Below are 15845 nucleotides of genomic sequence, written 5' to 3' on the forward strand. Positions count from 1 at the left end.
ACATACTGCTTTGACCGCAGATTTGCATGGTAGAATCTGGTTAATTTCAGGTATTCAGTCTTCATATTGTCGAATGAATACTGTTGGAACAATAGGTATCGCAGCAATTGATTATCAACATCTTACCTTATCATCAAACGGTATGCGAATAATTTCAGTGAACTGACGGCATTGGAATATATGCTTAGTGAGGACCACACAATTATTATCAGAGCGAATAAACGTCCGACTGGAAGTCATGAACATCAATTCAATGTGCCCAAGATAAATTTATCCTTTGAAGGTCATTAACCTTTCTAAAGATGATCAGATGGAATATATTCCAATGTCGTCTGGAATAACCTGTCCAACACCTTATGATCGTAATATTGTTTTTGCTATTATTCTGATGTTTCATAACACGGCACTCTATTGATTATTCGCCGAAAATGAATAAAAAACATCCTTGAAGTTAGCCTACGGTTTTAGTAGCAGTGCAATATGGTGAGCCAGTCTCAGGATAAGAAAACATTTAAAAATAAAGCTTTTTTTTTTTGAATGAATCAATAGTAAAACAAAACGTCAAAAAATATTCAGCTTTGTGATAGCAGATAATCATTATCCATTTGAGTTGTATGAGTATTTCATTCCCCCACAAACTGTGGATAGTCTATCTGCATACAAATTATGTAGAGTGCCACAATCCAAAAAAATTATGAGCAAATATTTACGTGCTTAAACAAAAAAACACATGTTGACATATCTGCGCTAATTTATGTTTTTTTATTAATTCAAGGTAATCAAGGTCTTTTCTAGACACCAGTTTACTCGGCCCCGAAAAAAGTGGTCTGTATTTGGGCAGGCGGAAAAATATATCTCGCAAGACCACGTGTTCGATGTCGGAAAAGTCTTGGCCAATAACGCATTTACATTAACTCATAAAATTAGTGATTTGAGAGGGATTATTGTTTGTAGTCTCTTGATTAATTTAAACACCATCTGAGAAATCCTCCGTGAAACATGAAACATTAAAGTCGTCCTATCTGCTGTAGCGCATTTTTTTTATTTTACCCAGTTTCATCGAAGTAAACGCGCTCGGAAAGGAAAATTGAACGCCCGGATGAGAGAGCGAGAATCGTACGTCATAGAGACACTCATTCCCATGGAGCAAATTCTTGTTAGGAGTTGAAAGCAAAACGAGGAAGGAGAGTAACTCAATTATTCGAACTAGTTTCAGTCTAGCAATGCTTTGGTCAACTCAGAGTTACCAAGAGAAAATCATTTGGTTATGATGGGTGAGGATTAATAGTTAGTCGCAGTTTGCACAGATTACGATCTGTGCAGTTTGCGATTAATCGTAAATCACATCATGCTCCCTTGTTTTCCATCCTTGATCATGGTTGTGTTCTTAAGGGCACAAACAGCCCATAATATTAAAATATAATATAATGATAATATTAATATTTTGGGCCCTATTCCAGAAAACGAGACGAGCAGACGAGCGCTCATTTTATATATATATATATATATATATATATATATATATATATATATATATATATATATATATATATATATATATATATATATATATATATATATATATATATATATATAGCTTTAAAACTTTTATTGATAAATCGTTGATTAGGTGAACAAACATTGCTCCCAATACATCCATAATAACAAAACGCCTGAGTGATGAACCCATATGCACGAGGAAAAATATCAATGGAACCAAAAGATATATGAAACTTATTCCTTTTTGTTATGTTTTTTTTTTATATTTGGGCACAGAGAAAAGGGTATCGATTGATCAATTCTAAAACTGTTTGTTGTTTTTCTCAAAACAAAAACATGTCTTCTCATCTGACATCACTGATCATACCGAGAAAAACTGACTGAAGTCTCTCCAGTCTACCAAATAAAACATTTCAATGAAACTCGTGAACTGGAATTGGATATTTTGTTCGTCTCGACAGTGACTGAAACCGAATTGCTCGTCTCGTTTTCTGGAATAGGGCCCTATATTATCAATCAGCGTTCTTGTTCTTGATTTAAATATAGATGCGGTATTTCTACTAACGTGAAATATTCCATAGAACTAACATGAACTTTGTGAAACAGTTATGCAAGCTTTTTGATAAACACAATTTTTTGTGAGACGCATATTACTCAATTTACTAGCACCTATTCCGCGATGTTCATTGAGCGACTTTCGCACTAGAGTTAAATCGAAAAATTGGCAGGAAAGGATTAACAACATGTTTGGACCCAGATTAAAGTCACAAAGGCTTGAGTTTACGTTCGAATGCTTCCTTGTATTTTCCATCAATTAGCTAATTGATGGATTTTCTCTGTTTGCTATCAATATTCTTATAAACATATTTCACTTCTCCGCAGAGCATTCATGTACCCGGAAATCATAACTGGGGGTTGGTTGATCTTTTTGGCGGAATGTGTCCTAAATTTCAACATAATCTAATTTTCAACATAATTTCAACTTTCTTGTCAGAACTAACCACCAATTAAGGATATCTGCAAACGAATGTTCATTATAGTCTACTTCTTCACGAGACCTACATTCTAGGGCAAAAAGCACAAAGCTTACATGGGAACATATTCACCTAATCCGGCTATACAATCGCAATGTGCAGTTTGCACTGTTTCTGTGCCACTTTTGGAAATTCCATGCAAATGAAACACAAATTGCTCATTACTCGAGAATTAATCCAGCAAATAAAACCAAATTAGGCATATGGAAGTTTTTGGGGACACGGAACGTTCCTATGGCGAATCGACACTTCTCCTCCCTCTTCAAGGGGGACTGCCATACAAATGAAACACAAATTTTTGTATTACTCGAGAATTAACCAAGCAAAAAATGGAGCCGAATGTGGCACGTGAAGGTTCTAGGGGGCACGAAACGTTTCTATGGTAGATAGACACCTCGCTCTGAAGGAGAGGGGGGCTGCCATACAAACGAAGGATACATTTCTGCATAACTCGAGAACTATTCAAGCAAATGGAACCAAATTTGGCATATGGAGGTTTTAGGGAGCAATAAATGTTTTATGGTAGTTTGACACTCCTTTCTCCTCTCTAAAGAGGAGGAGGGGAGGGTGCTGAACAACTCGAGAACTAATCAAACAAATGGAATTAAACTTAGCATATAGAGATTTTAGGGATCGATAAACGTTTCTGTGGTGGTTCGACACTCCTCCCTCCTCTCTAAGGGAAGGCTACCTTACAAATGAAACACCAATTTCTGCGTAACTCGAGAACTAAAGGGTGTGTCACATCAAATTGCATCACGGAAAAAACGCTGTAGAAATTTAATTTTTAGGAATTATATCTTCAGCTTTCACTTATAATCAGATAAGAGTGTATAGATCACGTTGGCCATGCTTCACTGTCAATTTTTCGTAAATTTGGAAAAATGTCGTCGAACGAAAAAGAGCGTCGTGAATTAATCCTGCGCACTCATTTCGAGAATCCGGAGTTGACACATCGGGACATCGGAAAGATGCTGGGAATCGTCCAATCCACGGTCAGCAGAGTACTAAAACGATACTTCGAGAACCTAACCATCGACCGGAAGGTGAAGAACGGCAAAAATGGATGCTCCGTCAGTGAAAAAGATCACAAGCGCGTAGTTAAGCAGTTTAGACGTGATCCGAGAAGTTCGGTCCGGGATGTCGCCAATAAGCTGAATTTGTTAAGTTCATTCGTCCAGCGGACCAAGTAGCGGGAGGGCCTGCATACATACAATGTTCAGAAGGCTCCTAACCGCGACGAAAGGCAAAACATGGTGGGGAAGACGCGAGCCCGGAAGCTGTACACCGAAATGCTGACGAAGCCGCATTGCCTGGTAATGGACGACGAAACCTACGTCAAAGCGGACTTTCGTCAGCTGCCGGGCCTGTTGTTCTTCTCCGCAGAGGACAAATTCAGCGTTCCGGAGGAGATTCGCAAGCAGAAACAATCCAAGTTTACCAAAAAGTACATGGTGTGGCAAGCGATCTGCTCTTGCGGAAAGCGGAGCGCCCCCTTCGTGACGACCGGCACGGTAAACGGGCAGGTTTACCTTAAGGAGTGCCTACAGAAGCGCTTACTACCACTATTGAAACAGCACGAGGGCCCGACCATCTTCTGGCCGGATCTCGCTTCGTGCCACTATTCAAAGGACGTGTTGGAGTGGTACGAAGCCAACGGGGTCACCTTCGTGCCAAAGGAAATGAACCCGCCCAACGCGCCGGAGCTTCGCCCAATAGAGAAATATTGGGCGATTATGAAGCAGGCCCTCCGGAAGAAACCAAAAGTTGTCAAATCGGAGGCGGACTTCAAGAGAAAATGGATTTCTGTTCAAAAAAAACTATAACCTGACGTTGTACAGAACCTTATAGACGGGGTAAAGAGGAAGGTGCGAGCATACGGGCTTGGGCTCGAAGTATGAATAAAAAGAAAATGCCAAAAGTTGTTTAATAGTTTTTATTTTACTGTCTAAAATTTTCAAAAGGATCGGTCTACTGGGCGAATTTCTACAGCGTTTTTTCCGTGATGCAATTTGATGTGACACACCCTTTAATCAATCAAATGGAGCCAAATTTGACATGTGAAGGTTTTTGAATATCTTTATCTGTTTGTGGTTGAGAAGTGCGTGTATGTGGGGAAATGCCTATGTATATGTGTGAGTATCATTATTCCGAATTGTTCATTCTGAGAGTCGCGTAGCATTTCGTATTTCTCGCACGATTTGCGATTAATTTACTCCAAACTTTAAAAAATCGGCTAAACGTATCAATATGACACGTTCACAAAATTTGCCTGTAAACATTAGAACGTACCGCAATATTTGCAGAATTACAGCAAATTTTGTAAAGCACTATAAAAATCCTGTTTTTGGCACATATTTTAATCAATGCAAAAAAGTTCAATCATTTTTTTTCGTCAGAGTAACAAATTATTCTTGTGCAGAATTTGTTGAAGTTTTCAAAACACCCTTTCGATTTGCGATGCAATGATTATTTATCGAATTATACATCATCAAAGGCGAAGGGGCTGGAAGCTGGTTGATGAGGTTGATTGGATTTGCTGTTGAGTTGGTTAGCAAAAAAAATGTGTTAGTCCACAAAATGCTTGAACAAACCGAAGAAAATCGATTTTTTATTTCTCCTCGGTATTGTTGTCCACTACACCTACACACACCAAGAAAAAGACATGTACGTAAAACACTCTAATACCTGAAAGTTGTAGCTTCAAAATGATGTACATCCCATCGATATGCGTTGATTTTTCACGAAACTACAGCATGTCAAAAATCACTTAAAACTTCCGACTTCGCACTAATTTTTTCGTCGAGTGTATGTACTATGTGTGGACACATGGGGAGGGGGGTTGTAGAGGGGAAGTAGTTGCAAATGATGCGTAATTGGATTGCAAAAAAATTGTGTGATGAAGAAAAACAAAACAAAACTGCAAACAAAAGCCGCTTCGAGAAATGGACCTATTGCGATTTGACGCTATTGGATTTCTTTTTAGGAGCTATGTCGAGTAGGATTGGGCGATCTTTCGAAAAAGTACGATCTTGATGAATTGATTTTCTTAACGCTGTAGGGGTCGATTCACTGATTAATCGGAAACAAAGATTCGATCTTTGGAAAATCGAATGCATTTTTTCCAATTTATTTTTGTTCTATATAAGCGTTATATTTTCATTCATCATGGAATAAACATTTCACATTTCTATTCAAACATCAAAGGCAGTTCACTGGAAAACAAATTAAATTTTTCTGATTTTTTGAAAAAGATTGGAAAGATCGAGAAGAAAAGATTAGTTTTCGCGTTTTTTGGAATAGCTTTTGGGCCTAAAAATCGAAAATCGGAGAGTAAAAGATCGATCTTCTAAATATCGACCCAAGAAGCCCAATCCTATTCACTATCACTAATTTGACATCCTCGAAAGCTGTCCAAATGTTGACATTATGTTTATAAACTGTGTCGGGTGGTTAGATTAGAATGGATGTACACTGAAAAAAACCCCAAGATCGAATCCTAATGTCTGAATCCAACGCGAAATTCGCAACATTTCGGTCGAAGTTTCTGGCCAAGTAGTGGAAAATTAGGGTTCAACCCCGTAAACGGCCCCGTGAGGGTCATATGACCGAAATCGAATTTCATTCTTAAAGTTGACAAGTCCTTAATGAAAGACTCGTTATCACACACCCCACAAAAAAAATCATAAAATGCGAATCAAATAAATAGGAATTGTTCGGATAATTTGAGTAAAGATTTTGTTATTTGAATAAATAATATTTTCGTATTCGTACATTGTATTTTTTTCTCAGAAGAATGAATGAAATATTGTAGTAGTGGTTCACCTATTTGTGATTCAAATTCTATTTATCATCCAAAAGAAAAAGTATTTTAACCGACAGAATAGTGTGTTACATTTTTCTAGCTTAAAATAATATCATAGCTTTGTACAGTTTGCATGTTTACATTCGTCTATGGTAAGTGCGTATAGATTATCACTACAATTCTAACATTTCGTTGTGGAAATACCGCATATTCTAGCGTGTTTTAACTTAATTTCAATAAACTCCACTTAGAATTACATCTATCTAATAAAAATCGTTGTTTGCGATAAAATTTTCCTCTACTAATCGATGAATTATAAGGGAACTCTTGTAACACTATATGAATATCTATATTTCTTTCGTTGTAAAAGCATGCTTTGTAGTCGTATCCTGATTTCATTTATATTCGTCCTTTTCCGCTTGCTAGAAGTTCTATTATTTTCGATCTGCACGTTGTGGAAGTTCCACGAATTGCGCAGAAATCTCGGCAAAAAGTATACGGTGCAACATCGACTATTCTCTATATCCCAAGACCCCAATGTAAAGTAGCTTACCTCCGCGCGGTGCATCATGGGTAAATGAGCTACACAACGGAGCGGCTGTACTCCAGATTAGGAGCGACTCAAACAGCGGCGGTACTCCAGAGGAGCGGCTGAAATATGAAAGGCAGTGTCTCGTTAGCTGCACCTAAGACGGCAGTCCCGTCACGAGGCTAGCCATCGTCACACTAGTGAGGTGGCATGGCGAGGAACAAATTACCTACTAGGAACAATCAAGAAGGAAATACGGATCATAACAATCGTCGACGAATAAAGGACGACGATTGGAAGCTAGGTACTTGGAATTGTATCGTCTATTATCCTGGGTGGCTACTGGATCAGCTTGAACCCCGTCATATTTGTATCGTAGCACTGCAGGAACTTTGCTGGAAAGGAGAGAACGTACGAAGGATGTATGACCACAGAGCCCAATACTACCAAAGCGGTGGTACAACAATCGAGGTAAGTACCGACTTTATTGTGTTGGCCAAGATGCAAAGTCGTGTGATTAAGTGGCAGACGACAAACGACAGGCCGGTCCTACAATTACAACATCATGAACATCGGAGCTTCCATCAACAGCATCAACAAAATGCACGATGGAAGCTCCGATGTCGAGACAGAAGTCTTCTATGCGCAGCTGGAGTATGTCCTATGACAGTTGTTCGCATCGAGACATCAAGATTGTCATCGGGGATATATCCACTCAAATCAGAAGGGAAGACATGTACAAACCGGTGGTCGGATATGACAGGCTGCAAACCCTGACGTCAACGGCCAACGATGCGTAAGCTTCGCAGCTTCCTGAGGACTGGTAGAACAAAGTACCTTCTTTCTTTGCAAGGACATCCATAAAGCCACAGAGAGATCACCTTTCTCAGACATCACCAACGTACGAACCTATCGAGGTGTGGATATCGACTCGGACTACTATCTAGTAGCGGTTTATCAGAGATGACAGAGCCCATCCCAGCAGCTACGGAACCCTCAAGCTGCGGAAGACAACGCGCAACAACTAGACGCGGCTATTCCCACGGTAGAGGAGTGAGGCGCAACATCTCTTGAAGATGGTTGGTGCAGGATTCGCACAGTCATCAGGGAATCCGCGACGAATACAGAAGGAGTGGTTTCACTGATCTGTGGAAACACCTAGTATGATTGGGAATGCGAGGCATCGGTGGCGGAGAAAAATCGTACTTGGGCGAATTACCTGAGGGCCCGGACGAGGGAGAACTTGACCAAACACAGACAGACACGGAACGAGATGACCACGATTTTGAGACGAATGAAGCACCGACAGAAGGATCGTGATCATGGGCAGCAGGAAGAACTGTTCTGTGTCAATGAAACGCAGAAGTTTTACGAGAAAGTAATCCAACCCCGCAGAGGCTATGTTGACTTGCGGTACATTAAAGGATGTTGAGGGAAACCTAATTTGCATGGCGATGCAGCAAGCGAAAGTGGAGATATAACTTTCCAGGGTGAGCCAGCAGCACACGGCGGGATATTAGTCCCCGATCTCCATGAGATACAGGGCCTGATCACGAACGTCACTTCACGGTGAAAACGAAATGATTTGTATGCAAGGTTATCGTTTTCACCGTGAAGTGACGTTCGTGATCAGGCCCACAGAGTGAGATTGGAAGGTTTAAAAACAACAAAGCCACCGGTAAAGACGACCTACCCGGAGAGCTCAATAAAAATGCTAGAGTAACGCTTGCTAGAGCACTGCACAGGAGTCGTCTGCCCCATCTGCAAGTAAGACGACAAGCTGGAATGCTGTAACTACCCACCACATTTTCATTGACTTCAGAGCAGCATACGACATAGTCGACCGAGAACAGGCAAATAATGTACGAGAATCGGGACACTTTCCCCGACAATTTAACGCGACTGAGCAAGGCTACCCTGAAACGTGTAATGGGCTACGTGCGTGTCTCGGAGGTACTCTTGGGTCTCTTCGAGACGCGCAGAGGCTTAAAACAAGGGGTTGGACTATCATGCTTGTTATTCAACATCGCCATTGAGGGTATCACCCGAAGGGCGAGCATCGACACGAGTTGCACAATTTTTACACGGCAGGCCCAATTGCAAGGTTTCACTGACGACTTTGTAAGGATACCGGACACAATCCGGTCTAAAAGCTTCTTTTCAGTAATCCCTCCGGCACCCAAAACAGAGTAGCACAGTGCGCACGATCGAAAATGACTTATGAGTGTTGAGATGCATGGAATTCCGGCAAACAGGCCAAAATGAGTTGGATGGAGCCGATTTCTTGATACAGTACGATTCACTCCGGATCTCGTTTGATAGGTGAGGTGAGATAAGGTAATACCCCACCAACTACTCGCATTCTACAACAAGGGTTCACTGAGTCAACGGGCAGTTCTACCCCGTATTTTGCACTTTACACGCTTATTCTGCTCGTTTTGTGTTATATGTTTCCCCTCGAGCTGTGAACGTTAGCGAATATTTCACTTGAAGTGCATCTGGCATTGCAATTAACACAACCATCCGAGCCATGGCAAAGCAAGCGAGAAAAGAGAAGAGTGCAAATGATTATAGGTCGCTTCTAGCTATCAGTGTTTGGCTTTGTGTGTGTTGCTTGTTTGCGTTGCGTGAAACATAGAACTTTTTCATTTCCTGTACATGTGAACAGCACACTTTCGATACTTTTAGTTGCCATTCGTATTTGCTCTCGTGCGCATCGGCTCTGTTCTGATGCAACAAGCTCCTACCTTTTTTGACGGTTTTGACCGAGAGTCGCGGAACGATTTTTCATAAAAGGTCATTCTCGCAATGTTTCATTTTTATCGCTGCAACTGTGTTCATCTGTTAGACGCGTGTTTGTTGCTTGTCGAATGGCGATGCACGGAATATGCCTCTCGTTAAATACTCAGTGCAATGCGTGCATTGATATAAAGAAATAAATTGCGACATATGACCAATTAGTGTAGAATCGTTGCTTCTCGAAATGATTCTACAAAACCACGCAAGTCAATCAACCCTTTCAGTGTCTTCGGAACTTTTTACTAAAGAATTATTTATGAAATTCCGACGTATTCGCAAATAATATCCGAAATGATAAACTAGAAAATTTCAAAAAAACGATTGCGTAGTCCTACGTCCTAGGCGGTCGTGTCTAGGATACAACTCCTCGATTTTTTGAGAAAAAAAGCTGTATTATGGATGACGAAACTCATGTGTTGTGTGACTTCTCTTAACTCCAGGAATTTTGTTCAGCAATGAAACGAGAGGATATCAACGAAAAACTCAAAACAAAAAAAAGAAATCAAAGTTTCCAAAGAAGTTTCTGGTTTGTCAAGTGACTTGTAGATGTGGTGCCAAAAGCAAATCATTTGTGACCACTGGAAGTATAAATTCTGAAATTTTCATTAAAGAGTGCCTACAAAAGCGTATATTGTCATTCATGTCATTATGCCAAAGCAACATTGACATGGTATGAAGACAATCATGTGATTTTGGTTGCTAGAGACGCCCGTCACTGCATAACTCTCCTGAGTTTGGTTCGATTGTAAAATGTTGGGCTTTAATTGAAAGAAACTTGAAGTCAATAAGTCAATGAAGAGACGAACCGAAAACATTGCAAATTTCGTAGTAAGTGGAACATCGCAGTCAGGAAAGTATCCGAAACTACAGTAAAGTCCCTAACGGAAGGCATACCTTTGAAGATAGAAGAGTTCTGCAAAAAATAAAATGTGTAAATTCTATTACTATCAGTTTAATCGGAAATTTAAATTACTTTTCAATTTTGTTCTGTTTTTTATAATAGCGAAGTTGGTTTGAGAGTTACAGGTGTTTAAAGTTTTAATTTTTTTTCTGCCTCAGTACTTATTTCATGGATAGTTCTGCTGCATCTCCGAACTTCAAATATATGTTTAAGCATAAGTTTGAACAGAATGTGATGCTGTACATTTTCATTTCCGAAAGAGATATTTTTTAGCATTACAATTTTCGTTACAGTCGCGGGCCGCAATGATTTTTTTCACTACTTTTCTTAATGAATCGTAAAATATACGTATTTAACTGGCACTTTCTTTGACTCACTTTTTATTTTAAATTAGAAAGCATTCAGTTCTATCCCTTTAAAATTCGTAACACGAGAAGAAAATGAGATAAAAATCCAAAACTTTTATCGAAGGTATAAACGTATCCAGAATAAATATTTTTGGCAAAATTGTTAAACCATCTCTCCTTCACGCAGAGTCGAAAACGCTAAAGCCAACCGTCAATCTTTGCACGCTTCTCGATAGAATTCTTCAACGATTGGTGATTCTAATGAGAACGTCCTCCTCCAATCCTCCAATTTGGCCCAAAGTGAATAATCCGATGGATTGTCAAATGGGCAATAATTTGCGGAGATGAAGTCTGGTAGGTTTACTGCTAGTCTCGGTTTTTAACCGTTCTAGGAGTTTTTCGCATCGTTCCAAACAATATGGGCGACAATAAATGCGACAATAAATGACTCACACATCAATGTACGCACCAATTCATTTCGACTGATAAACGCATTTGTTCCCGAAGAGGACTGCGTTGAACGCGTTCATGAACAACATAGACAACATTGTGCAACCGTACCGACCTCGGACGTCCCATTTTAGGCCTATCGCCCACATCAGCTGTTTTCAACTGTTGTAGGTGTACGGAACACGAATCGTTCATTGTTAGAAAAGGGTTCGAGCAGTTCGTAGATCTGTTTTGCTGTTTTCTCGCACTTAGTTAACGTGACAGCTGCCACACGCTTCTAGTACAGACCGAACTTTATCGTTGCTAGGAAACTGAACAAGTACTGATGGAACCACGAAACATGGTAAACATGGTTAGAATGAAGGGTGACATCGAACTACACTACTGCAGTGAATACGAAACTGGATGGGGTAGAGAAAATTGGATAATTCACGCTTAACTTTTCAATAGGACCTACCTGTTTCGATCTATTTTCTTTACTGGCTTTCTCTTTCAATTACCACGGCCTGGCATACCGATTTTGCGCCAGTTTTGCCACATAGTTTGATAAACGAGAATCCCTTCTTCACTCATGATCATCGAACAGATTAGGGAATGCTTTTCCCGCTGAGTATTTAACGATAGAGAATGTCGATGAAGAGAATCGATCAAAACAGATAGGTCCTATTGAAAAATTAAGCGTGAATTCTATCATTTGTTTTGAAGTACCAAAATCTGCGAGGCAATTCAGCATTAATCGACTGGAGTGCATCAACATTTTCCCTATGTCGACACTTGAGAAATTCTCAATGTCAGATAATGGGTAAAATGAAAATTTCCTATTTGTTGTTTGAACACGGTATACACGACCTTCGTCAGCCAATTTTCTTTTTTTTTTACTAGTGCAGGCTTCCATTTTGATTCAAATTACACAACACACGCCACAGCGATAAAAAAAGTGATTAAAATGGTGAATGAACTCGACTGCCCTCTAATTGCGACAGCACAGCAAAATCGAATGAATTTCCTCCCAATCTTTCTCTCTCTTATGTACTCACGCGTACGTACATCCCGTTCTCTCTCATAAGGCTCTTGAAAAAGTTTCCAGCGGCCAGGTTCATACATTATCAGTTACTCGGTTGCGAGTGAACGCCAACCGATCCGAAGAATTACGAACGTATCTATACTACGAAATTTGATATTTGATTTGCAATCCATATTTTTGCAAAGTTTTTAGGCTACTCGCCCGCTTATTTCATACATACATATCAAATGTCAAATTTCATCGTATGGGTACGTTCGTGGTTCTTCGGATCGTTTGATCGTTTCTCGCAACCGAGTAACTGAAAACGTATAAACCCGGTTTTACTATCCCGACACTCACTTATCACTTGCACGAATTTATACTACTGTGAGCAGAACAGAACCAAAAACGTGGAGAAATCCTTTGAGTACTAACGAGAACAATTGTCAGAAGGTTAAATTACGGAAAAGAAAACAGAAAATGATCAGCTTGGATACACATGATTAACGATTATTACTCACAAAGTTATTTTTATTCGATTGTGTGGAAGAATTTTTAACTATATTCTTATAGTCGCTATTTTGTTTTTTTCTTAAATCAGGTTGCGGGCCTCATGAACAACGACGAAGTGCCGCAGGTTGGTCACCACTAGTTTAAGCCATCTGGTTTGGTCATCAATCAAGATGTATACCAGAACGAATGCCGTTTTATCAAAACCTCATGCAGATGAACAATACGTGTTTTGGCCGGATAAAGCGACATCGTATTACGCAAAAAGGAACACAATCATTCCTGAACACCAGTTCGATCCCATTTGTACCTAAAAATCTCAACTCGACAAATCTGCCTCAGTTCGAGCTTTGATTGGTAGAATCAAGAGATGCATTCAAAACGTTGACATGAAGCATCATCGTGATTGCTTAGAGCTCGGTCGCCAATTGTTCATAGGTATTACATATAAATGTTTTAAAATAAATGAACAATTTACTGATTCCACTAAGCCGCCGAGCATTAGTCGACAAAATGCAATAAATTGAATATGTTTTCCAAATGAGCAATATATTCATGCATTGAAACAGACGGAATGTATTTTTCAATGCCGTAATAGAAAGCATGCCGTAATTGAACTTTCACATTCTTGAGAATTCTGCTAACGCATTGAACGCCGAATGGATTTCAAAGTCTCCCAGGCATGATGGCTTCGAGGTATTGCTAATTTTTAAACTCGTTCTAGAAACAACCCTAGATCCATTTCATCATGATCCCTGATCCGAAATCCTGACTATCACTAAACGCAAACCGCGTGATCATCAATGATGTTGCGCATACATATGCTTCTAACCGAATCACGCGCACGCCTCGGATCACGCGCGTATGATTTCCATTTATGCAGATTGACTTATTAGATTTTCGCTTTCGCAAAGCCCCGTCAAACGGCGGCACGGTAATTGCATTCCAAACCGCCACAAGGTCGAAACGGTGGACGAATACAGATGAGTACAGACGGACGCGCATACGAACATCATTCATTGAACTACTGAACTAGTTTCACGCCAATGACGTGATTAGCGTACGAATCGGAGCAGAGCTGAAAATAAAACGCCACAGCAGCGAGCGACGGAAGAATTTCCTAACTTTTTTTCTGGTTCAACCGAATCCATCGAAGCCAGGTGAATGTCCTCTTACACAAATGGGCCCGAATAGTAGACCCTCTTCTTTCTCGGCAGAATGATCGGCTTAGAGCACAGACCGGAATCGTCCAGGAAGTGTTCATAGTTCCCGTTGGACGGGTCGATGGCGGATGACTTGATTTTTTCGATCTTCGGAGTCTCGTTCAAAGCCATCAGCTCCTTGAAGGAGAGGCTGTTGTACGGGATTTTGCCATTGATCGGGGTCAACGAGTTTTTCTGGATGATATCCGGCGGCTGCACTATCGGTGCCATGGACTTATACGCCTCGTCCAGATTGTATTCCACGTTCTCCAAGTCACTTCCACTGGCCTCGGAACTGTGGCCGTTTGCAGAGTTCGTATCATCGATTGGAGCTTTCTTGTCATCCTCCAGCTCACTCTGCTCGGTTACACTTCCCGCATCCGCTTCTATGATGATATCAGGCTGGTTGGGTTTACCGAATTCCGCATCCAAATTATACCAATCAAACTCGGCTTGAATGGGTAATTTGCTATCCTCGGCGATGATGACCGCAGCTGGTGGTTTCTTAACGGGAGAGGTTTTGGGGGAACTGCTGTTTAGAGAGTTTGTGGTGCCAGGAGATTTAAGATTGGGGATGAATGAACCGCTCTTGTTTGGGCTACCCGGCACAAGTTGATTCAAACCGTTGACCGAACTGGAATTGGTTCCCAAAGGCTTCGTTTGTAGGTTTGATTTGAACACTATTGGTCTTGATGGTTTTGGCAGCGTTCCTCCTATCTTCGAACTACCGTTGATATTCGATATCGAACCAGAATTCAGCTTGCTGAGGAAGCTCACTTTGTCCACCGTTTTTAGCTTGGTTGGGTAGCCTAAGGTAGGGATGTTAGACGTGTTCCTATATCCTCCTCCGATGTCCTTCACGGGAACGTGCTTCTTGGAGGCGTTTCGGATTGCAGGCGACTGCTTGTTAATCTCTGCTATAATCTCAGACAGTTGCTCTCGGAATTCCCCGTCTTTCTTCGTGGGTGTTCCCTTCGCCGGCGATCCGCTATTCGATTTCGTTATGTAGTTATCTTGGCTGATGAACTTTGTCAAAGAGTCCTTCTTCGGTGGGACGATTTCCGCTACGTTTGGTAGCTTCGGTACATCTGCGAAAGATTCCTCCGGATCGGTGCTCTTCTTACTTTCGGTTTCCTCCAGCTCCTCATCGACCACCGAATAATCATCTTCGCAGGCTTCCTTGTGGATTTCCGCCACGATCTGAACACACTTCACCGTATCTTGAATCTCGCTGATTGAGCAATAGTCCGGCTCGGATTCCGCGATGTCGCTATTGCCAGAGGAACTTTTCGCCTTAATTTGTACCATCCGCTGTTTGGAAATTTGCTGCAGCTTGAGGAGATTCGCCGGTTTCGGTGGAAGAGCCGGTGGAGTTTTCCGCTTCTCGGCTGCCATCAGTTCTCGTTCGCGGTCCTCCGACCCCAACTTGGACTCCATGTCCACGTAGTAGTTAGAGTAGGAGTTTTGTTCCGAACCAATCGGTTCATATTCGTTGCTGTATATGCTCTGGATTTCATAGGTGGGTGAAGCTTTATCCTCCTTGCGGGATATCGGAGAGGATTGTAGATTGATTCGAGGAACCTGAACCATACTGTTTTGCGTTGAAAAGTGAACTCGCTTCGATCGCACCTGTGAAGGTTCCTTGGGCGGCTCTTGGGATTTTATATACAACTCGTCCTCGTTACTGTTGAGTGGTTCCTTGTTTTCACCGAAACCATCCATCGATTGTTGGATAAGTATCTGCAATGGAAGAATAGTTACATTC

At 40.9% G+C, this 15845-nt stretch overlaps 1 protein-coding gene across 2 annotated transcripts in view; it reads right to left on the reverse strand.

Moving 5' to 3' along the window:
• Positions 1–8461: 8461 nt before the first annotated feature.
• The window catches only part of LOC129775487 (uncharacterized), a 126878-nt gene continuing 119494 nt past the window's right edge, over positions 8462–15845 (reverse strand). For both annotated transcript variants that reach the window (XM_055780284.1, XM_055780285.1), the window contains exon 5: positions 8462–15820. In XM_055780284.1, the coding sequence (XP_055636259.1) occupies positions 14051–15820 (1770 nt within the window). In that variant the 3' untranslated portion in view covers positions 8462–14050. The remainder of the gene's footprint in view (positions 15821–15845) is intronic.

The sequence above is a fragment of the Toxorhynchites rutilus genome, chromosome 3, assembly GCF_029784135.1.
Source record: "Toxorhynchites rutilus septentrionalis strain SRP chromosome 3, ASM2978413v1, whole genome shotgun sequence".
NCBI lineage: Eukaryota > Metazoa > Arthropoda > Insecta > Diptera > Culicidae > Toxorhynchites > Toxorhynchites rutilus.